This window comes from Hyposmocoma kahamanoa, unplaced genomic scaffold (assembly GCF_003589595.1).
Source record: "Hyposmocoma kahamanoa isolate Upper Pololo Valley unplaced genomic scaffold, ASM358959v1 138, whole genome shotgun sequence".
Taxonomy (NCBI): Eukaryota; Metazoa; Arthropoda; class Insecta; order Lepidoptera; family Cosmopterigidae; genus Hyposmocoma; species Hyposmocoma kahamanoa.
Genome location: NW_020653492.1, coordinates 538,924 through 563,316, shown reverse-complemented (window position 1 = coordinate 563,316; position 24,393 = coordinate 538,924). Strand labels below are relative to the sequence as shown.

Here is a 24,393-nt window from a genome sequence, read left to right as displayed (position 1 = left end):
AATTCGATGACTATAACAAATATATATATTGATATTTTATCGAATAGGTGTTGATGATTCATAGCCATGTGACTATTCTTCGAAAACTCATTAAATTTTACCTCAATGCGTCAAACTACTTCCTACACTAGTTTATGTATAGGTACTTAATTAATTGTTTTTTTTTTTTTTGAGAAATAACAAACTTGGGAAAATTACGTATAAGTTGATCGTTATTATTTTATACGTATTGCCCTTAATGTAGGCTGTGTGCATGCGCCTGAAGAATTGCGCCTGAGTCGACGTTGGCTGCAGTGACTTTGTTGATGCAGAAATGGAAGCACAGATGCTATTTTTTTCTTTAATACCAAGTGCAGTGCCACTCTGAGTTTTAAATCCCAAAGATATCAGTGACACTGCCACTGTACCTGATACCCAGAAACATAAATTGACAAGTCCCATGTGCCTGTAATTTCACCAGTACCTACCTCACTCTTCTAAATTGGAACGCTATAATGTTCACATTACTGCTTGGCGGCAGAAACAGCTAAGGTGGCAGTACTTCCGTGGATGAACTATTTGACAAGAAGTTCTACCGCTACTAAAATTTACCGTTACTTATGGGTTATATGTGTACATTAAAACATTTATGATACCAAATGCTGACTTCACTTTTTATTAAAGAAATAAACATTTAACCATCGATTTTATCCATTTCAATTTGTCAATATAATAATGGAAACAATGGCACCTGCCATAACAAAACAAAGTATTTCAAGAATGTGCAAATATGAAATCAATCTGTCGAGAAATGTTTCACCAATCGTATTTTGTTTAACATCATGTTGATTTAAACCTCAAGTAATTGTTACCTTTTGCGGTTACTGCAACAAATCAAGTTGTTTCAGACCTAAAAAAATTATATTTCCTTTTAATAATATCGATTGCTGCTTGTGATGCTCGGACTATCGTTCACATCTACTGCAGCTGACGCTTGCAGTTGCAGTCTCGACTGCATGCAGTTGATCACAACTGCGCGTATTAACTGCAGACTTGCAATCTATTTGTTAGCAGCCTAAATGAACAGTGTTAGTCTTTGACGCCCTATAGATTTTAAGACATTCCTGGTTATTCGATAGTTACAGTTGAAATGGGACTAGACTGGTCACGTCTGTCGCATGCCAATCAGGTTGTGGGTCAAGACGATTACACATAGTGCGAGCCCCACAACTCAAAACAGAAATGCGGTTGACATCGTCGTTAAAGGATTGACCAGATGCAACTCAAAACAGAAATGCGGTTGACATCGTCGTTAAAGGATTGAAAGAAAGAAAAGAAAGAAAGAAAAACGTTTATTCGCACATTTAAGTCACTTTACATCCCTAAATTATAAACATAACATTAAATTGATAGCTATTTATTAAATAATCTATAAATACGAATGCAAAGTGACACAAAAGAGGAAAAGGAGACGACTCAGCAAAAAGTCTATCTCTGGCGAGAGAGACGCTGATTTTCAGTCGTTCCTGTTGCATCATCGACTGGATGTTGAGAGAGCGGTACATATTATTATGTTGTGTGTATCCTCTGTTGTGACATATATATTCTTAATTATTTTCAATACGAAAACCTTAAAACCTTAGTATTATATAACGATTAATATTTTAAATCTGTCAATAAGTATTTACTACTAAAGAAACACGGACCTACAACAGCGTAATCATGTAAATAGAAATATACAGCTTTAAGCATTACATTGGTATGTTAGTGCACATAAATATAACAAGCTGGCTAGACTAAGAAACTTCCGACATCAGAGCATACGCTGCTTTTCCAATAACATAATTTTCAGTTGTTTTTTGAATGCCGATTTAGAGATTGGTTGTCTAAGTGGAGGAAGCAAATTGTTACAGCATTTAGATGCCTGATACCGGAAGCTACCCTCAAAAGCTCTTGTTTTGTGGAATGGTGTCACCAACAAAAAACTATCCACCCTGCGTGAATTATAAGCATAAGTAGCCCATTTTAATTTGGTATACAAATATGGTGGACTTTTATGCCGGACAATGGAGTGCATCAGTGCAGAAAAGTGCAAAGTCCTTCTGGATTCCATGTTCAAGATATTGCGTAGGTTTAGCACAGGTGTTATGTGACTTCTGAATGGTACTTTATAACAAAATCGTATGCAGGCGTTTTGTACACGCTGTGTAGTTGACCAGATGCAACCCAAAATTGGGACCAACGGAAAAACAGGAAGTTTATATAAATTGGAAACGAGGTACCTTACCACAATATGATTTCTTATTGGTATTCTGATATTTCGGAACGGTGTGACACTCCATGGTTACGGGTTGACTGAATATCGGAATAATAAGAAAAAGTAATTTTTACCACAGAGAAACCTGTAACAACTGATAATTTGCCCCCTAATCGTCTTGTTTGAAAGCTAGTTTGAAGTTCAGATTAAAATGTCAAATCCTATATACATCAAACGCATCCTCAACTTCAGCACTTGGAAACTAGAGACTTGCCTCGAAGTTAGACAGTTAGACACATGATTGAGGGTATATTCGATTGAGGTCATATAGGGTTGAGGGCAAGGGTGGATGAACAGATCAAGGATATTTTCTTTCTATTTTGACCAGATACACAGAAAAGAGGGTACTGCATCATATTGTAACTAGGCTATTAGGAGGATGACTTGACTTGAACAACATAAAAATGGAATGACGTACACCACACTAACGAGCCTAATACTATTTTTGATACAAATGTACGAAAATATGTAATAAGATTTTTCAAATTTTATCCTGTAGCTGCACGTGTAAAGGCCCCTTCAAATTAGATTTTTTTTAAAGCGGTGCAGTATGGCGCGTCTGTGGAGCGACAGCCGCGCGTCATTACTTCACTATTTGTTACTACAAAAGTGGCGTGCGCGTGTCATAACAGTGGCGCTGCGATTGCTTCCAGGTATTGTATGAAAATTAATATTACCTCTTCGATTAATCACTGCAGTGCTTAAGAGTCTAATTTGAAGGCGCCCTTACTGTGTAGAACGTCGGTGTTCTATTCTGGAAATCTTTGTAATCAAATTAAGTTTAATTTTCTATTGAATGTTAGAATGTTTTACCACCATGGTGTTCAATTACTTTTAGTGAAATTGCTCTGCCAGTTTGTTATAATTATTAATACAAATTCATAGGGTTGTCATAGATGGCGCTATGGCAAAACAGTCGTTAATCAGTACAGAGTACTAAAAAGCCGATCTCAAAAGTCATTCATCCCCTAGTTTGCCACCCTTAGAATATTTTCTACAAATTTAAATGGGACTATTTCTGGCGTACCAATTCCAACAAAAAAGAATCATCAAAATTGGTTCGCAAATGCTGAGTTATCGCGTAACATACATAAAAAAAACATACAGTCGAATTGAGAGCCTCCTCTTTTTTTGAAGTCGGTTAAAACCAAAAACAAAGATCCGACAACAAGCACATACAAAAATTCGTCAGGTCCGTTATTTCGTTCCGTGGCTTAGTTGACATAGCGTCTGACACGGTTTGCTAGGAGATGTCGGTTCGAATCCGGCCGGATCGGAGAATTTTTTTCTAAGTGTTTGTATTAATATGTTACCTTTGTATTAATATTTCTAACAAATTTAGTTTTCTCTCATTCTCCAAAAAAAGAAAATTACCATTGCGCACAAAATAAATTTTGGCAGAAAATACGACCGTCTTCCGGCAACAAATCTGAAAAGTGTCGAGCTGTAAAATTCTATTTCTGTAGTTATCCCCTTTGTTGCGGTGAGAATGCAATAAAACTGAGGCTTGCTCTCTCAAGTATTGCGGTTGCAATATTTCTAGTATCCCACGGGGCAGAGGTCATTATTTGTATTACATAGAAAATTCGGAATTGATGAGGTAGTCCTGGAGACATAAGTTAGCTGAGAAAAACTACTACTCGTCCAGGGAAGTCACCTTACCTATTTCTGCCGCCAAGCAGTAGTGTGAGCATTACTGCGTTCCGGTTTTGAAGGAAACAGGTGTTGATGACATTACAGGCACATGGACTTGTCAACATACATATGTCGGGCGTGTCAGTGTCCCTCAGATTTTTGTGATTTAAAGCTCTGAGTGGTACTGCAACTGTTATGGACAGGCATGTCGCTTACTATCAGGCGCACGACTTGTTCGTCCCGTCACTTATTTATTATAAAAAAAACTAGGATTGCAGTAGAATGACTACAGAATGTAAGACTATATGCGCTAAATAATATTAATATTAGATAATATCACATACGTTGTTCGGCTCCCAAAATCAGTAACTAAAGCAATTAGGTTATGGAAATTGCAAAAAACGACGGTACCATAAACACTCAAACCCTAGACAATATTGAAAAGTTAGTTTAATATATTGGCCCGACCGAGGATTGCACCCTGTTACCTCAGAGATGGCGGTACCATGAAAACTGGTGTCCAAGCCACTCGACCACGAAGGTCGTAAATATAAATCAATCAAACACTTGACAGAAAAAGTTGTATACGAGATGGTACAATCCAGAACACATCAAGCTTGACACGTTGGACTTTGAACCGTTCTTATCGCAAGTGATATAGAGCTGAATTTAAATTTCAAGTACCAAGTTTGACATAACCTTGACCCTGAACTGTATATATCTCTAACTTTATAAACATGAATTACATTTTTCTACGTCGTAATTGCCAACTCTGACAGGTAAGAAAAAATAGAGATACGATGGCAAAATAATAATACTAGTTATTTCTTTTCAGTTCAATATAGGCCATTCAAATATTTATTCCGGCCCAGGAGTCGAACCCAGGACCTCTGCGTGGCAGAATAGCATGGCAACCATTTCGCCATGGAGGCAGTTAAAATTATTTTCATATTATATTGAAACCTAAGAGAAGAACCCAGTAGAATTTAAAGCTCTACATTTGCTAAGGTTTTTTTGTGGTAAGAAACAAGTTGTGGTCAGGTGGTAAAGTGGTATCGCGGTGCTACTTAGAGCTTTAAATCACAAAGACGAGTTACTGCCACTGCGCCCGTTACTATGCCTGTCATAGGCATTGCGCCCGTCACCGCGAAGCATAAAGTTGACAAATCCCATGTCCTTGGGTAACCTATCATAAACTCGAATTTATTTTTTCCGAAATAACGTTTGTTCGAATTTTCATTACACCGAAAACCGAATTATAACGAAACCGTTGTTCTTTCAGGATATGTTGGATGTTTATCGCAAAGACACGATTAGGTTCGGTTACGTTAGGTTAATCGTAAGATTTGCTGACTCGGTCTGTATACTACTCAGTAGATAAGAACGGTAGCCCCGGTATGGCAACAGACGCTGGTTCAAGTCCAGTCAGATCGAAGGAATTTATTTTCGTGTTGTTCCATCTTTGTATCAGTAGTAATAACGAACTAGGTGACTTTACTAGCATATTTTTTACAAAGAACAAGAAGGTCAAATTGTATAAAATCAATGGAATAAGTAGCTATATAGTAGCAGTAGAGCTCTCATTTTGCCGCAAAGCAGTAATATGAGCATTTCTGCGTTCCAGTTTCGAAGGATAAGAGTACTGGTGAAATTACAGGCACATGGGACTTGTCAACTAATGTCTCAGGGAGACGGGCGCACTGCGAGTGCACCTCAGGTCTTTGAGATTTAAAGCTCTGTGTAGCGTCACAATTGTTATGGACAGGCTCGGCCGAAAAATGAAGGCCAGCACAAGCGCAGCTATTTTGCTCAATTTCACCTTCACTAGGTTCGCGAAGTAGCAAAGAAATCATAACTTTACTTCCTTTGTTTTTAATATGGATTTTGCAAATAACGCCTGGATTGGATCCATTCATTATCTATACAAATTGGTCAAGTTGTTGACATTAAACGACATAATTAGCTAAACAAAAGAACACCGCCGCCGGCCAGTCCGCGTCCATGAGTCTAGTCAACCTCGTAATTGACCTCCTTTGCCTCTACCACGAGTTTACTGTGACAGTTGTCGCTAGCGACCGCGTAAATTATGTACAATTTTGTATGTCAAATTATTCAGCGTCTCTAGCGGTCACAAGAAGAAACAATATTTTGTATATAGAAATTTTTCGCTAGCGATAATTGTCACTGTAATCTCATGGTAAGGGCACTGATCATAAGTAATGTAATCGACAATTTAGCGAAATAGACTTATTAACATGTCTGTAATCAGAAAAACGAGATCTTCAATCCTATATAAACGTTTTTTATATCTTATTTAGTTTCAGTTTTATTGTTGAACAAAATCAGCATGATTGACATTTTTCACAGAAAAATAACTTTAGGTGCTGTTTTTGGGTTGCGTGTGTAGCAACTTTTTTTTTCATAATATCAATTGACGGGACGAACAAGCGATGCGCCTGATGGTAAGGTACACGCCTGTCCATAACAGTTACAGTGCCACTCAGAGCTTTAAATTACAAAGACGAGTCACTGCCACTGCGCCCGTCACCCTGAGGCATAAGTTGACAGTCCCATGTGCCTGTAATTTCACCAGCACCCTTACCTTTCAAAACTGAAACACAGCAATGCTAACATTACTGCTTGGCGGCTGAAGTAGGTAAGGCGGCAGTACTTTCCTGGACGAACTCTTTCATATTTCTACTGCTACTAATTAATTTAAATAAGCTTCAGGACAGGTGAGACTCCTCAATGAAGTGATTTATTTGATAAGCAGTAAGGATATTTAATGCGATCCTTAACATTTATTTCAATTTGAGTACAATTTGTAATATGACGACCGAAATACAATTGTGGGTTGAAATGAACTCTCTCGCGGAGACTCGATGCCCGGTGTTCAACATGTTCTGATGGTGTCACCGTTGAATACTTTAGGGGCTCTTTTCTCGTCGCCATCAGGCGGCGTTGAAAATATGGAATATCGCGAAAGTTACCAAAATACTAATGCATTAGCTATGACAATGAAGGCAGAATAACTAAAAACATGTTTTATACAAACAGTTGGAAAATAAACGTGGAATATTACGGTGGGATTGCAGCATTTCATAATTTAAACATGAGGAAAGACGATTTTGAACCTTGTATTCAGAAAATTGCTCCGAAGGCTCAATTTTCCGCTATACTGAGAAATGGAAATTAAAAATAAACTTTGCAGAATTGTTTGTTGTTTATAAGTAATAGTATAATTAGTGAGTGTGCGATAGTAGCGCAAACTGAGAGCGAGCGGTTGTTTCTCAATTGATTTTAATTTTTTTATACATGACAGGCAGATGACTCTATTTCACCTGATGTCAAAGGGAAAATGGAATCCAAACGAGAAGGAACCTAGTGCAGTGTTGATACAATCACTGCCCTAGCCACCTCCACCCTGCATGCCTACAAGATGCCTCTTCACGATTTTCACTTTTGATTTTAATTTACAAGTTACTTATATTTTACAATCTTTAGTATAACAATACCTTTTACTAACGTTGAAGGAAGATATCGTGATTGTTGCGCCATTATCCAGTATTTCAGTTCCCTTTATATTTATTTATTAAATATCTTACATAATAACATTTTTTCTCTCATCGCACACAACACGCAACACAAACTCAATTTCACATTATGGCAACATAATCATGCCTACCACCCTCTCCCGCTACTTTAAAATTCGTCGTTGTTGGTAGGTCAATGCGTCACGAGTTCAAAATTTAAGAAGACCAGTTTACGGGAGTGATATTCAAAATAATTAGGCAAATAATCAGCAAAACTCTTTCAATACTATTAAAACTCCGCTTAAAATCATATTCGTAATTCAAAAATTATATACAGTGATGAAACAGCATATATGTCGATGAAATATTCGTTCAGTCACTTGCTATCATAAAAAAATATGATACAACAAAATTGAAAGAAGTCGAGACTTTGATTCAAATTTTCACGATTTTTCTACATTATTTTGATTTTATAATCAGGACTTACTCGTGTGTATAACAGAATTTTATTTAATGACGTGTTGCAACTTCTATGGTCTCGAAGGGACTGAAAATATAATTATATTATATACTCGATTAAGACACGATTTTAAAATAAACAACGTAGTAAAGATGTCTTGAATAAACAGTCTGATAATAATTATCAGTAATTACAGGTTTATTACCAGGGTATGATAACTTATTATTTTTCCTGATATAGGTAGGCGTCCACAGATCTGTATCAGTATCCGCAGCAATTGGATTGCTGACTCAACTACTAGCTATCGGATTGCTGACGCCACTTTTCGTCCATGATCAGCAATAACGCGGGCGCCGAATTCAAAATAGCGAATGACAAATGACGGCTGGCACGCGGAGTGCGTCTACTGATATGCAATCCGTATGACGTCGTCGGCAGGCATCGGAAAGTTACCCCTCTGAGCAACTACGTCGGCATTACCGACAGGCCGGTGCGTGCGCTCCGTGCGATGCGGATCAGTGGACGTGGTTGCATGAACTTCGTTCTATACAAAGAATATTAAAATTCGTATAATGCGATTCGTACGATGCGTGCGCTGTAAATCTGTAGATTCCTTATTTCGGAACGATTACAACGTCACACGCTTAGAATAATAACGCATAGAAACCTAGTCCGCACAAGCTAAGTGAGGCAAATTGTAGCGCTCCCAACGGGCCTACGCGAGTGGGGGGCCGTCAGTGCTCAAGGTCAACAGCACCGCGTACAGCTCAAGAATATTAGCTAAAAATGACGAAATGTACGGTAAATGAGTGTAAAAATACGTCAGACAAACATAAAATAGATACTAACATCACATTTCACTAAAACCGAAAATTAAATTCGATGCAACAAGACACGAAAATGTCGCAAAGTAACGGATTTCTTTCTCCCCATGTTGCTATTTTGTTTCAAAATAATTATATTACGTAATTTTTTGAGAATAGGCAATATCGCGATGGTTGCAGAATTTTTCATAAGCGATTTTCAAAAAATGCAATATGGGTATTCTTTTCGAGGTACTTGGGGATGCTCAATACGAATATGGCACTTATTTCTAAATCCAAGATGGCAGACACGACAGTTCAAATAAAAGCAATATGAGTATCTGTAATGAGCAACCCCAAATACCTCGAAAACGATACCCAACTTGCCATTATTTGAAAACTCGTGTCCGCCATCTTGGATTTAGAAATAAATGCAATATTCGTAATGAGCACCACCAAATACCTCGAAAATGAAAACCACATTGCATTTATTTGAAAAGTCGTGTCCGCCATTGTGTATTCAGATATAAATGCCATTTCCATAAGGATTACCAAAAATAAATTATAGAAAATTCTTGTCACTTGACATTGTCGATCGACAGTAACGATCGACAAAATCGAGCATATCTGTAGGCATCTGATCGATATTGTCGATCGACAAAGTGGGCACCTGATCGACAATGTCGGGCAAATCTGTAGGCACCTTTAACTTAATGATGAGTTAAGCAGGATACAATTTCCCCACTTTTGAGGGAAATGTTATTCTACGGCATCATTATTTGTATATTTGTGTGCGTGCCGACGAGCGTTGATACAAGTTGCTTACGCCTATTTGAATTTGATTTTTGCCTCACTTGTGACAGTTCTTTTGATATGAAACTATCATTCTATGCTATATTATTCTAAGGTCGCACGCTCCATGGTTCCGAGTGGACTATTGACCAACGGCAGTTGACAGCTCTAAGAACAGACATATATTATCTGTCTACCCTCTTTCGCTGTCGACGACTACCGTCATCTCGATTTATTGCGGCGTTACCATTGTCATATTTTTCCCATAAATCACACTTGTAAGTAAAATTGAAGTCGAATCATTTTCGTTTTTACTACCCCGCTTAAAACCACATTCGTTATTCAAAAAGTATGCAGTAATGAAACCTGCATGTGGAAGACGGTTTACAACCAGTATAAAACATGAAAATCCTCAATGCGTAATTAAATCTTCTTTTTGTTGCAGTTGCGTGCCAAACAGTGGATCGTACAATACGTTGATGATGATGATATGTAATTGGTTAAATTAAACTTTTTTTTATAACAAACAATTCGCGGTAAAAGATCATGACGTAATTAATATACTTAACATTCTTGTCATTATTTATTTGAATGTAGTTCTTATGAGTCGATACAACCTCAAATGGCATTGGTTGATTTCGCATAACAGTGAAACTGTTGAATTTTGCACTTTGAAAAAATATATAGTAACATTGAGGATTTACACTCATGATATGCACTCACGGCGTGAAAACACAATTTCTAAAAAAATCACGATAGAAAAAAAAAACACAAACTTACCTCGAAATTTTACAAGAAAACCGTTGTTTATAATAGTACTTCAGATACCAATATTTTTTTTACATCAACTGAACTAAATAGAATATGTATCTATAGAATAGATATAAAATCAGTGTCTTGTGTGTCGACTTTTAAACCTACGAAATTTGTACTCCGCGGCTGGGTTTTAATACGTTAAGTAAAGTAGCTGCCAGCCCTTGGGTTTGCCAGTCGATTTATTTTATAGGTAGAAAGGGTACTGGTACCCTACGCACTTACTCAAAATAACAATGTTCTTTTGGTTGCTGAAACTCACGACTTTCTCCGTTATAAAATAATGGGCCTTATGTCTTTTGTCTGAGGGACTTTACTTTCCTTGGTTCTCAATAAAATCCATTCTATGTATGTACAATATTATTAATACTGAAATGAATATATGTGGTACCTACTATACAGTGTTTCTTTTAACTGGGTCGGTATGGGAAAATCCGAATGCATAGGGGATACGGAGAAACCGTCTAAGGAACCATTAGATCTTTATTTGGAAGAAAAAAATTGAAGTAGTCTGTAGTAGGCCGGATCGAAGGAATTTTTTCTAAGTGTTCGATATTTGTATTAGTAATTATAAACAAACTTATGGAGTAATTTCACGAAAAAAATTTAATATCAATTCAATAAAAATTTACTTGATGTAGTCTATTAGATATATGTATAGACTCATGAGTTGTCAATGAAAATGAATAATAATATTGCCTATTTTTTTTTATCTGATTGACGCCATTTTTGGTGAAGATCATCTTGTTATTGTTTTCAAAGTCTTTAAATCTACGATTAATGTCCTAAAGGTCCACCATATTTCTCACTTGTCCATTTCAAAATAAAACAAACAGTATTTTTTTCACAAACACGCGTTCAAACAATTTCGTTAATGTTTTCCATTCACGTGGAAACATTGTAACTCTTCATTATGAGAACATGAATATATTTTTAGAGAAAATACCTACTTGAAATTTATATGGCGAAGTTTGCGGAGGTATTTATCATATAAAGTGAAAGTATAATGCCTTATTCTGGTTTCTGATTAAGATAACAATGGTAAGATATGCTCCCGGTTCTTTCAATAAAAAAATATGACATATAATGGACAAAATAACGCTCAATATCATACGAGATTTTTTGCACGATATAAGTTTCATTTGATTTAAAACGATTGATATAACAACTCTCAATATAATATACATGGTATGATATACATTAATTGAGTACAATTTATTATAAATATAATATCAGAGTGAGTTCAGTAGAGCTTCTTGTGTAAGATTTCGTCCAGGGAAGTATTGACACCTTACGTATTTTTGCCGCAAAGCAGTAATGTGATTATTCAGTTTTGGAGAATAAGGGTGCTGGTGGGTGAAAATTACAGGCACATGGGACTTGTATTTATATCACAGGGTGACGGGGACAGTGCAGTACCCCTCAGATATTTGCGACTTAAAGCTTTGAGCGGTACTGTATGACTACGGTACTGTACAAAAATAGCGCACGACTTATTCGTCCCATCACTAGTCATAAAAAAAAAAGAAGTATTTAGTTGTGACGACGAGGGATAAGAGGGAATTCACACACTTATTAACACAGGTTGAATTAATAATTGAAAAAAAAAGTCCTTTGTAATATTCACGAACTCATGAGGAACATTCGTGGTAAATTGAATTAACTACAACAATGTGTTAAAATTTGTGTTTCGGAAAGCGGTTATTACATTTTGAGTTACAATGATTATATTTTAATCTAATTTTCTTGGAGTTTGGAGAATGGTAAAATTGTTTTATTATATAAGTAAAGACATTCTAACACAGTTATACGTAATGATTTTGTTGAATCCGGCTTAGGCTAGGTTAGGTTAGCTGTTCATATTTTGCAATGTTACTGGAAGAAACAACTGTTTGTCTTTAGCTCTGCAAAAAATGACCATAATTTAAGGAGACTACCAAGAATTTTTAGTGTAGAAAATACAAACAAAATTTTAAATAATTCGTACTTACGAAACACAAACTTACTACACAAAAATGTGCGATGACTTAGCAATGAAATTCAAACACAAAAACAAAGACATATTATGCATTCCTTCATTTTTCCATAAGGTCGTAATGTTCGCTAATGTATAACAAAATGTTCAAACTCAAACTAACATAATCGTAAGAAAATTACACTTGAAATCAATACATTGATTAAACTCTACTATTCATTCGTAAGACAGATTCCCCTGACTAGAATGAGTAAGAAACTCTAGAGGTTGCCATTTGTAAATAAACATTTTTGCCTATTAACAATATTTCTCACAGTTGGCGCTACAGCAAAAAGTTGTTTAAAACCAAAAACAAATATCTGCCACAAGCATGTACAAAAATTCGGAAGCTCCACTAGTTCGTTCCGTGGCTAACGATGATCCACGGGCGAGGTGAGACGAGACGAGGAGAGGAGAGACGAGAATTGAAATCTCGCCGGCCTATTTTCACAAACAAAATGCCATTAATAGCTCGCGCGAGCCATCGCAATCTAGCGGGCTACCGCCATCTCGCGAGAGGTCGCGCTGTGATTGTGGATAGTCAAGATTAATTGCTATTCAGTACATCTAGCGATGAATACTCGATAGAAGTAACACGTCCTGTAAATTATTATTATTAAATATGTTAACGGAAGAAGAATTAGATGAAACTATCTTTTTTTAAATCTCAAATAGTACGTAGCCTACAATCATTAAATCATAAGCTAGGAGCTCGCGCGAGACCGTGCGGGCACTTGCGAGATCGCGCGAGCTCGTGCGAGAAATCGGGTTTCCGTTGTAGAGTATGATACTCTACGTAGAAGGCAATACGTTCCAATATTACATCAACGAATTTTAATATTTCAATTCTTGCGTCGGCCATCCTCGACAATCCAGATACCAGACTATTTCACCGAAGATGGGCTAGGAGAGAATTAAAATCTTGTCATACAAATTTCAATCCTCGTCTCGTCTCGCCGATGAAAAACCACGTTTAGTCATACATGGCGTCAGACGGTTTGCTGGAAGACGTTGGTTCGAATCCAGCCGGATCAAAGTAATTTTTCCCAAGTGTTCGATCTTTGTATTAACAATTACTACAAACTAGTGAGTAATTTCACTAAAACAATTGAATATCCTGAAGATCAAACATCGTGATATACAATAAACTTAAAAATAATTATAATGAACTTTTTGAAAATGGTTCTAAATATATGGTATATATTTTCACTTAATAACATATTATATATAAATACATAGTTTAATAACACGTATCACAACTTTCCCTCCAATAATCAACCTAAAATCCAGCCTTTAAAACGATGACTGCTAATAACATACGACCAAAGTAATGAGTACAGCAGTAATACGACGTGTGAAACTCACTACTAAGTATTGTTTTTGACCGGTTAACCAAGTGACAGTTGAAGTTTGTTTACTTTTAGTTAATTAATTAAATGTTTATACTATAGACATAAAAAGTTATCAACTGATGCTGTTCCTAGAAACATTAAACTTCTGTTATGAAAAGTTGTTTGAAACTCCAGAATTTACAGATGTGTCCTTATTACACAAAGAGTGCGAGATATTAATTATAGAAGTCATTGGTGGGGATATAATACGTCCCTTTTAAGTAAAGCGATCATTATGGAGCATGGAGCGCTATTAAGGTTATGACGTCACAAATAATACCGCCGTTTCTTTTAAATCCCTTATTTCTGAATGCCTGAAACAATTATGTCGCTCTTTGAAGTTGCTTTGGGTTTATGTCAGAATTTTAATTGTTGATTTAGTGCGGGGTGGATTCTACTTTACTTTTTTAACTTCAAAGATATTTCTGAACGTTTTCTAACAAGTCGTTATGTCGCCACCGCAATATAACCAATTTTTTTTATGCGTCTGATATGGTCTGACATCATTATTTCAAATCGGGAAACATTTTGTAGTGTAAATATTGAAGTAACAAAATTACCTTAAGAGCCAATATACAGAATACACAAACCTAAGTTGGATGTTTAATTAAATAGAGTGGAATCACAACGCCATAACACAAAAATATATAGAAAAAATAAAAAAAAAACAAAGTAAAAGTGCAACAAAAAATAAAATAATAAAGCAACAAACATACAAAATTTTAAACGGTCAACTCAATTTGAATAAATGTCATGTGTGCGATTGTGGCGTTTGTAAAAGGATCCACTCAGCTAATATCACAGTTGAGTAAAGACTGTCATGCTGATTTTCAGTGGACCCTAATGTGACGGATAAAATTATCTCCCAGATATTAATGTCACGTCGAAATATACTGTTGTCGAGTTTTTTATACATATTGTAGAGTACACATGGTTTTTGTGTACAACTTTTTTTTTCTTTAAGACACACACTCATAGCCCTACACTAGGGCAACCCTGTATCGCGAGTGCCATGGATACATGCATAAGTAGACCACAGACATAGGGGATCTCTGGGTGGCAGTCCAGCACGGTAATCACTTGTTGGGAAATAATGCTTGTTTTGGAATATTTGCACCGGATTATCATTTAAAATGGTTCAATAAAAATAGTGGGATGTTAGTAATACATAATATGGTACCAACGTATTGATATATTTGTTTCACTTTTTAATCAACTCACTGAAACACATTAATCGAAGAAACGTTATATAGCTTTCTGACTATTAACGTGTTAAAGAGTAATTCATTTACAAGTATTTTCATATCACACCTACCCATAACAGTTCGCACCTTTGTCCACATCTCCAAAATTACACGAACGAAATTATCAGATAACTAAGAGTTCCAAAATTTCGTTATAATACTTAATTTGTTTCACGTACTTCGTATTATTATTATGACTCTCATTCCGATACCTCTAATGAACACTACGCCACCTTAATTTTTGGACCAGTTATGTTTTCATTTGGTTTTTTATTTCTTTATTTTTTTGTTTTTCTTTTCCAAATTTTGTTTTTTGCTTTTTTTCACAAAATTCGGGGAGCATAATATTAGTAAATAACCACCGCTCCTGTATTGTAATTTATCTAAATTATAAGTGTTAGACTCGACTGAGACTTTCATTATAAAGAACCACAATATAAAATACTCACATTACTGCTTGGCGGCAGAAACAGGTATGGTTGGCTATACCTCTACAGACGAACTCTTTCATAGGGAGTCACATTGTTCACACACACACACAAGAAGAATTCTGTTGAAGTATCTTCCGTAAAACCGAATAGCCGTGAGATTGGCCCTTAAAAAAATAGTCTACTGTTAAATCGATTATACGTGAATGAAATCCGCTTAGAATGTTAACGTTAGAGTCTAGTAAAACTTAAGCACAATGTGACATTTAGTCTTTGCACAATAGCTGTTTGTATATTTGTATATCTGTTCTTTGTATTTGTGTGCATTTGGTATTGTGCAATTATAATTTGCTATTGTTGTTGTTATTCAATTTGATTATTTTCATGTGTAAATGTAATGTGTGTGCGTTGATTGTGTTAGTATTCGATTTCTTTTTAATTTTTTTTATTGTGGTATCTATTTTTATGACAGGCCATGGCAAAATATCAGCAAGGGCTATGTAATTAGCATAGTCCTCAAATGCTGAGTCATGGACCTTTTTGACATGCTTTTTTTTTCAACTTTTTATTCTATTCTTATTATTACATTTTTCTTTTTTTCTTTTGTTTTTTTTTTGTAATTATGAAGGAATTATTTAATATTTTAAAATAGTTTGTATTTTATAATGTATTTTGCACGTCAAATAAATACGATTCTTTTTAATTGTTTATTAAAAGTTAAAACTGAAATATAGACGGTAAATTGAATTCAAGTAGTTTGAAACGCGTTTAGCAACAATTTTTTTATCGATGGTGTACTTATTTGTACCTAAGCTTTATTAAGATGTTCTACAGCGCTGCAATCTTTGTAGATTGCAGTGTCTATCACGACTATGCCTAAGACCTTGAAACAGTCTAGGAATGCAGTAAGCTTAGGTTTGCGCTGAATGCTAGTGAACGGCAGATTCCATGGCGTTGGACTTTGTTTAAGAATACATTTATAATATGTTTATGTACAATATTACACTCAACTCAAAGAAATACAAATACAATACAAAAGGTCTCTTCACTATGTTTGTCTTCATATTAAATTTAAAATTAATTAAATTTCGCACATAAATTCCGAAATCCCGGATTCGAATCCACGGCCTTTGCTTGAGAGGCGGTAGATGAAACCATTAGAAAACTCAGACCCACTTCGGATGTCGCTTGTGTGCTAAGTCCAATTCGAATGGGACAAAATACGAATATCGCTTGTACACTTAGAGATAAAATGATCCCTGTAACATTTCGGATCTCCATTTCTCGGATGCGGAACTGAATACGAATCGGACGTTCTTAGGCTACCATGGCTTCACGACTGTATTTGTACGAAAAATGAATATTAAGAAATGTAGTACATTTAAATTATTAACACTTAATTAATTGGAAAAAAAATTTCGATCCGGCCGGATTCGAACCGCCGTCTCGTAGCAAACCGTGTCAGACGCTATACCAACTAAGCCACGGAACGAACCAGCGGACTTAACGAATTTTTCTATGTCATTGTGTATGTATGTATAAAGTATATTTCAAAAAAAAAAGAAACGTAAACAAGTGCATCAACAGTCACTTTTATCATATTCATTACATTCAATAGAGCTCCTTGAGAAAGAATATTCTACTCTACTGGCATGTGTTTTCCGAAAGCTACGATTTAGAGCTATTCAAGGCTAGAGTTTGTATTTCACGCACAGACGTGCAACATCGTTGGTCTGCTTTACATTAAAAAAATAATGGTTGCGAAAAATATTACCTGGTTTGTTTCCCACCAGCTTTAGCATCGCAAGCCTGCATGTTGGAGAAGGTTAACATAACTCTATGACAACTGAAGTCCCCAGCCCACATTAGGTAGAGGAATTAGTCATATTACCTTTTTTTATAAATATAAAAAAATTAATGCCATTTCACCTCCATCTAATCTGATGGAAAATGGTGATGAGGTCGACGATCAAGCGTGCACATCTAAAATGCCAACGTCGTGTGTTTCGCTTCTGCTCAGACCGCCGATGCGAAACGCATAACTTCTTTTTTAACCGACTTCAAAAAAAAGGACGAGGTACTTACTGAATTCAACTATATTTTTTGGTATGTTACGCGATAATTCCGGATAATTTGTTAACTGAGTTTGATGATTACTTTTAGAAAGAGGGTATCTCAGTAGTCGCCTCATCCGTAGAACAAAAATCTATGTGCAAGACTACTTGTTCTCAGGACATACATTTCGTTCGTTCTTCTTCGCTGTGGATGTCAGATCGACCGTTGTTCGATTTTGCATTTCCGAACCAAAATCAGATAAATTCTCAAAATCATGTGAAGGCACATAGGCTTTAGTTTGAAGAACGAAATTTTTCTCGTAAAGTACTTATTCTCTTTTCGCTGTATAATCACATCGCACTCAGTTCTTCGGATGAGTCGTATTGGTCCAGTTTAAATTTGAAGGCAATATTCCACCTCTAAGGGTGGCAAACTAGGGGATGAATCCGGTTTCGTCCACTTTCCGGTAACCGATTTCAATAAAATTTGACAAATAGATGTAATTCAACGAACTTTTGAGGTCGGCTTTTTTATATAAAAAAAGTTACACACATATAGGCATACTTCTTTTTCTGACCGGCTTAATGCTTAATAAGAAACCATTAGAACAAACCAAACCCATTTTTTCTTATTCTTTTCTCGATATATCAGACACAAGTTAACTACCGACAGTTGACAGCTTTAGGGACAGACATATCTGTCTACCCTCTTTCTTGTCGACAACTACCCTAGACTGTAATTCTTGCAACGTTACCATTGGTTTCCACTTTTTCACAACGCACTTTATCTTCACGTAAAATTTTAATCGAACCATTTTTGTTTCTTTATTATTACCAAAAAGAAAATTTTTATGCTATTTATTAAACATGGCGTGTGATCGTTGTTGCGCATTAAAACAAATGCTTTATTAAATTATCTCACGTTTGGTAACAATTAAAATTAGCTTGTGCATAAAAATCTTTTTAACAAAACGAAAGAAACTCAGATAAACTGTGATATATACGTAAGCACATTTTTGACTTCTCATGCTCTTAAAGTTCGTATTTATGCTAGGTGTAGGCTGCATAAAATAGGATTTTATGCTCTCGTGATTGCATAAAATTGTATTTCATGTTCTAGTGCATAAAATAAAAAAACCATCATATTAAATATGTCTAATTGTTGTAATATTACATTCAATTTTAATTAAATAATCGTTTAGTTGTAATATTGCTGTTGAATTTCCTCGCAATCGAAGTGAAAAGCAGAATGTGTCTCGACTTAAATATCCGAGGATATACTCGTCTCGGATAAAATGACGCGATTTATGCACTTGTTGCATAATCTACTATAAATTCAAAAACAAAGATCTGCAACAAGCACATGGAAAAATTCGTGAGGTCAGTTCGTTCGTCTGTGGCTTAGTTGGCATAGCGTTTCGCAGATTTCGCACCTTTGTTGCCCGTGGAACTACCAACAGACCTACTAGTAGTTCCACGGGCAATCGCACGGTTTGGTAGGAGACGTTGGTTCAAATCCAGCTGGATCGAAGTGAATTTTTTCTAAGTGTAACATCTTTGTTTAATAATTATGACAATTTATATATTATTTACCCCACTGTGTGTTCCAATAATTGTAACTTTTTTAATGAAAAAAAACAACCTCAAAAGTTTACTTATCGGTTTTTTCCGATTTCCATGAGATCCCCTCATCAGATTCTGACTTCTTAATGACACAGGACTGTTACGGACTCCTCCGTACATTTTAAACTTTTTTCTGGTTGTCATGGCGACTGTGATTTGTTGATTACATGTATTTTATAATTAAATTTTTATTGAATTGATATTCAATTATTTTTTGTGAAATTACTCCACTAGATTGTTATAATTATTAATACAAAGATCATGTATTGTGTCAAGTGAAAGTCGACTTTTATTTGCAGAAAATATTTTTTTAATTTGTGATAGCCGAAACGAACCCGAAACAGCATCGTTGGCATCAGGGACCACCTCGAGAATACTCTCGAAGTGGTCCATGATGCCAATTTCAAAAGATCGAAAAATCCTTTCAAACAAAAAAAGAATTTTCAAAATCGATCCATAATTCATGGAGAAATCGGTATGTCAGTGTACATGTCTTTAAAATTTGAGAATTTTCCTCGATTTCCATGAATCCCTTCACCAGATTCTGACTTGGTGACAATAGGACCACCACTAGTGTGCTTCAAACAAAAAATAAAATTTTCAGAAACGGCCTAAAAATGACGGAGAAATCTGAAAATATACATACAGCTGAACGTATAACCTCCTCCTTTTTTGCAGTCGGTTAAAAAGGTTTTAGTGCGTAACCATCTATCTCGCGATGGTGAAGACAGAGACTAGGAACCTACAATAATATAATATCAATAATAACAAATTCGCAATAGTGGTGGTTCAGCGGGGCATTCAAGGTATGCGCGTACATTGTGTCTTGAGTTAGATATATTCGACAAAAGATGCGCAAACCGTGAGCGCCATGCTGAATGCACTACCGTTCCGAATTTGCAGACTAAGTTCCCAACAAAGGTCTTTTACCTCCCCATTCGCGTAAATGTCGCTTCGTACATTCTTTAGTATTTTTAACCTGGTCTTTTTTGAGGATCTCCAATCTGATCAAATTATATTTAATATGTCGAAGTCTTTCTCCCCCACGTTTCCATCCACATTCAATTTGTGCCGTCAATCTATCTTTCTACATGAACAAATAAAGAAATAAAATGTATTTTTGTTGGTAGCGCCTATAAAGGTGATTTGAGCGTCATATATAACATTTGAATACAAGGTTATTTGTAAAATTTGTATTAACAACCTCCCAGGAATATTTACTAACATTATATACAGCTTTAGACTTTTTGCAAAACATAATAATTTGCCATAAATAAACTTACATATAATATAGTTTTTGCCGACAAGATGACAAATGACATCCATAAATCAATAAGGTTCCACAGTGTCTGAAGATCCACTTGTTTAAATGTGTTCTGCCCACCATAACCTATGGTGCCGAGACATGGACGCTCACGCAAGGTTGAGAGTTCACAGAGGTCTATGATACTTTTATGTCTCAGAGTGTCGGGCGGAGTGGCAGTGCCACTCAGATCTTTGTGAATTAAAGCTTTGAGTGGTACTGCAACTGTTATGGAAAGGCGTGTCGCTTATTATCAGGCGCACGACTTGTTTGTCGTTCATTATAAAAAAAAAATGTTGTTGCCTTACTAAAACACGCAGAAGCTGTTTAATGACCTTTAGTCATTGACTTAGAATTATATGGACGTCGGGTCCGCGCTAAAAAGTGTCCGAACTTATAGGGCGTTAAAATCGTATACAGAGCGTCATTCACGCTTTAGTCTTCGTTTGTTTCTTCTGACAGCGAAGCAAGCAAAATTAGACAGTACTGCGATGATATTACAATTTGAATTCAACGTTTTAGCTTTTTCATATTCCTTTACATGTCACTACGTTTAAATAGGTTGACTTGGGACATTTTCTTCGTGGTTTTTGTATTAGACCCGTCGTCAATTTATTTGTAAGCCTTTAGTATAAAGTTGTCATATCTTATTATAGAAGCGTATACACTGCCCCTTAAATAAATTAGTGACTTTGTGAAGACGATTCTAAAATTCATTTAGGCTTCTACTGCTTATTCTTAACGCGGATTCCCCTGAGATGTACGAGTAAGAAAATCCAGGACCTTACTGGCTGACTTACACCTACTTATGAATATTTTATAGTACGTAAATAAATAGTTAGCGTACATAAAACAGAAATCCCAGCAGCCTTGAATATTTTACAGCAAACATACTCGTTGTCGGTTAGCCACATATTTACCACTAAACCTTTCAGTGGGAGCGTTAACACATATTAAAACCAGACTTGGATAAGTGCACTTCTCCATAAACTATTGCGTTTCATTCTTATGGCAAACATTTGGGGTTGGGGCAACTCCGCGAGAGCAAGCTTATCTAGTAGGAACTGTTTTTAGGATTTTAGTACTAATAGAGCTCCTTGTAAAAGAGTTCGTCCAGGGAAACACTGCTAACTTACCTATTCCATCTGCCAAGCATAAATGCGTTACGGCTTTCAAGGGTAAGTGTGCTAATAAAATTACTGACACATGGAACTTGTCAACATATGTCTTAGGGTAATAGGCGCAGTGGCGGTGCTCATCGATCTTTGCGATTTAAAGCTCTGAGTGCTTTAAAGCGCTTACCAACAGGCGCACGATTCGTTCGTCTCGCCACTTGGTATCATAATAAATGGCATTATTAAGGTCATTAGGTGTGTGTGTGTTTGACAGAGAGAGAGTGTGCTGGAGAGAGAGAGAAAAAGAAAGCGTGGTTATTGATATTCTTAAGATAACACACGTGGTATTGCTTATTACAAGTGTATGTATTACCTCTAGCACAGGCAATATAGCAATAAACTACCAAACACATAAAATTTGGATACCACAGAATTCTTTCTCCTTCTGGAAGAATGCCAAATTCCGTTGGCACCAGTAATTTATCAAGGACCGCGGGCATGAAAATCTACCATTCGTTGATTATGGAACATGAAAAAGAATTGCAAGAGGCTTTGGATTGAAACCAGATCGCATTTGAACGTTTGAAAAATACCGCGGACGCAGTTTTATCCTTTGTGGTGCGCAATCGTTTTAAGTTCGTTTTCTATGTATTAATTTCTAGGGTACCTGTTCGATTGACTCTGTTGGGAAATAATTCTTTCTTCATAAATCATCTTTTATGGAATACTCACCATGACTATGCGTGTAAGTGAGCTCTCTCGTAAATCGTCACATCTGGGTCACACACCGGCGCCACTTACAACATAAATGCGTCACTCACTTTTCTCCACTCCACTTCACTTTTGATTCACTGAACACGAACACGATTGGATCTGAAAAGAAGAAAAGGGACATTAGTAATTCGTTTATTTGAATCATATTAAGGTGTCCTTTTTGTTATATAAAATAGATCAGAAAATTGTTGCTCAACGTGGTACCAATAGAAATCAAATTCTGTAAGCAGGTATATTTCTGTATATAAATCATTGACTTACAAAAAAATGGACGACGACGGGTCTAATACAAAAACCACGAAAAAAATGTCCCAAGTCAACCTATTTAAACGTACTGACATGTCAAGCAATACGAAAAACTAAAACGTTGAATTTAAATTGTAATGTCATCGCAGTACTATCTAATTTTGCTTGCTTCGCTGTCAGTCGAACAAACGAAGACTAGAGCGTGAATGACGCTCTGTACACGATTTTAACGCCCTATAAGTTCGGACACTTTTTAACGCGGACCCGACGTCCATATAATTGTAAGTCAATGATATAAATAATTATGTTTATATCTAATTATTTTTAAAGTTTACGTATTTTTAGTTTATATAAAAGCCAATTAACGTCGGACTACTGGGCACGGGTCTCCTTTCAGTTTAGTCCATAGCCCGACACGTTGGCTAAATTTTGTTAGCAGTAGAGCTTCTTGTGAAAGTGTTCGTCCAGGGAAGTACTGCCACCTTACCTATTTCAATTTTCTATTCTTTCATTTGTAAGGGAACTGATTGAAATTACAGGCACATGGGACTTGTCAATTCATGTCTGAGTGTTTCGGGTGCAGTGGCAGTGTCCCTCAGATCTTTGGGATTTAAAGCCCTGATTGGAACTGCAACTGTTATGGACAGGCGTGTCGCTTACCATCAGACACTCGACTTGCTCGTCCCGTCACTTAGATTTTATTTAAAAATGTGGGTTGGGGACTTTACAAGTATTCCGAGAGTTGTGAACGTCATCCGACGTGCCTGCGTGAAAAATTATGTGATGACGCATATGTTAAATTTCAAATTCAATTTCGCACATAAATTTAGAGTAACATTGAGGTACGAGGCCGACTTTGAACCCACGGCCTCTTCTTGAGAGGCGGTAGGTCATTAAGCATTTTAATTAACCACGTGTCGTAATTTAGTCGTAATAAAATCTCACGTTGAAAGCTAAACCATCATTAAATGAAACATCTTGATTTTAAAAATTACGAGTTTTCAGAAATATTAAAGGTTGTTTCTGGAGCTTTTTTGTTGACTTTTTCTGACTTTAATGTTTGGTGACTTGTTGTAGTGGTATTGATTTCAATGTGTGATGTAATACGTAATGGTAAAATGAGTATATATATTAAAAGAATATGTAGTAGGTGCGTGTTTATCAATAACAAAAGCAGGCAATTTTCAAATGATAAATAATATCAGTACAGAGTAGTAAATTCATCCCCCAGTTTGCTACCCTTACAGGGGGAATATTTTCGTCGAATATTAAATGGGACCAACGCTGAGGTACCCTCTTTCCAACAAAAAAAGAATCGCGTGATGTACAAAAAAAATCGTCGAATTGAGAAGCTCCTTTTATAAAGTCGGTAAAAAAAGAATTGATGAATCTCTCATTACCGACACATAAGTACTTGGATTACGTCTTCCACCTTCCCTGTCACCATCAAACGTTTCAGGTTATCAGCATCTCTACGTGATACGTCACCAAAATAGCCTATCACACACTGCATGCAAGTTGAAGACAGAATTGGATTACGTAATAAAGTAATAATTGTTTGTAATATGATGAAGAAACGAAACATAGTTCTTAATAGGTCACTGACTTGTGAATTGAAGGAAATGATGAGCAAGCATAAGATAATGAATTTACAATTCATTTCTACTCGTATCATGAGTCTGTGTTTGTGATTTTCTCTATGTCCTTGTAAATGTCGTCCCAACAATTTATTTCAACAAGCGAACAAAAAAGGTTTGTTTGGAAAAACAAATAAACACGACTTAGATCCGGAAACAATAGTTTCACATCCTTTTTTATGATTTCAAGCGATGGGACGGACAAATTGCGACACGCTTGTCCACTATCCAT

The 24,393-nt window shown here is 36.0% G+C and overlaps 1 protein-coding gene across 4 annotated transcripts in view; it reads right to left on the bottom strand.

Annotated features, from left to right (window-relative positions):
• The window catches only part of LOC113240383 (chaoptin), a 156,702-nt gene that overhangs the window by 48,555 nt on the left and 83,754 nt on the right, over positions 1–24,393 (bottom strand). For all 4 annotated transcript variants that reach the window (XM_026477669.1, XM_026477672.1, XM_026477671.1 and 1 more), the window contains exon 2: positions 22,237–22,377. In XM_026477669.1, coding sequence (XP_026333454.1) covers positions 22,237–22,239 — 3 coding nt within the window. In that variant the 5' untranslated portion in view covers positions 22,240–22,377. The remainder of the gene's footprint in view (positions 1–22,236; positions 22,378–24,393) is intronic.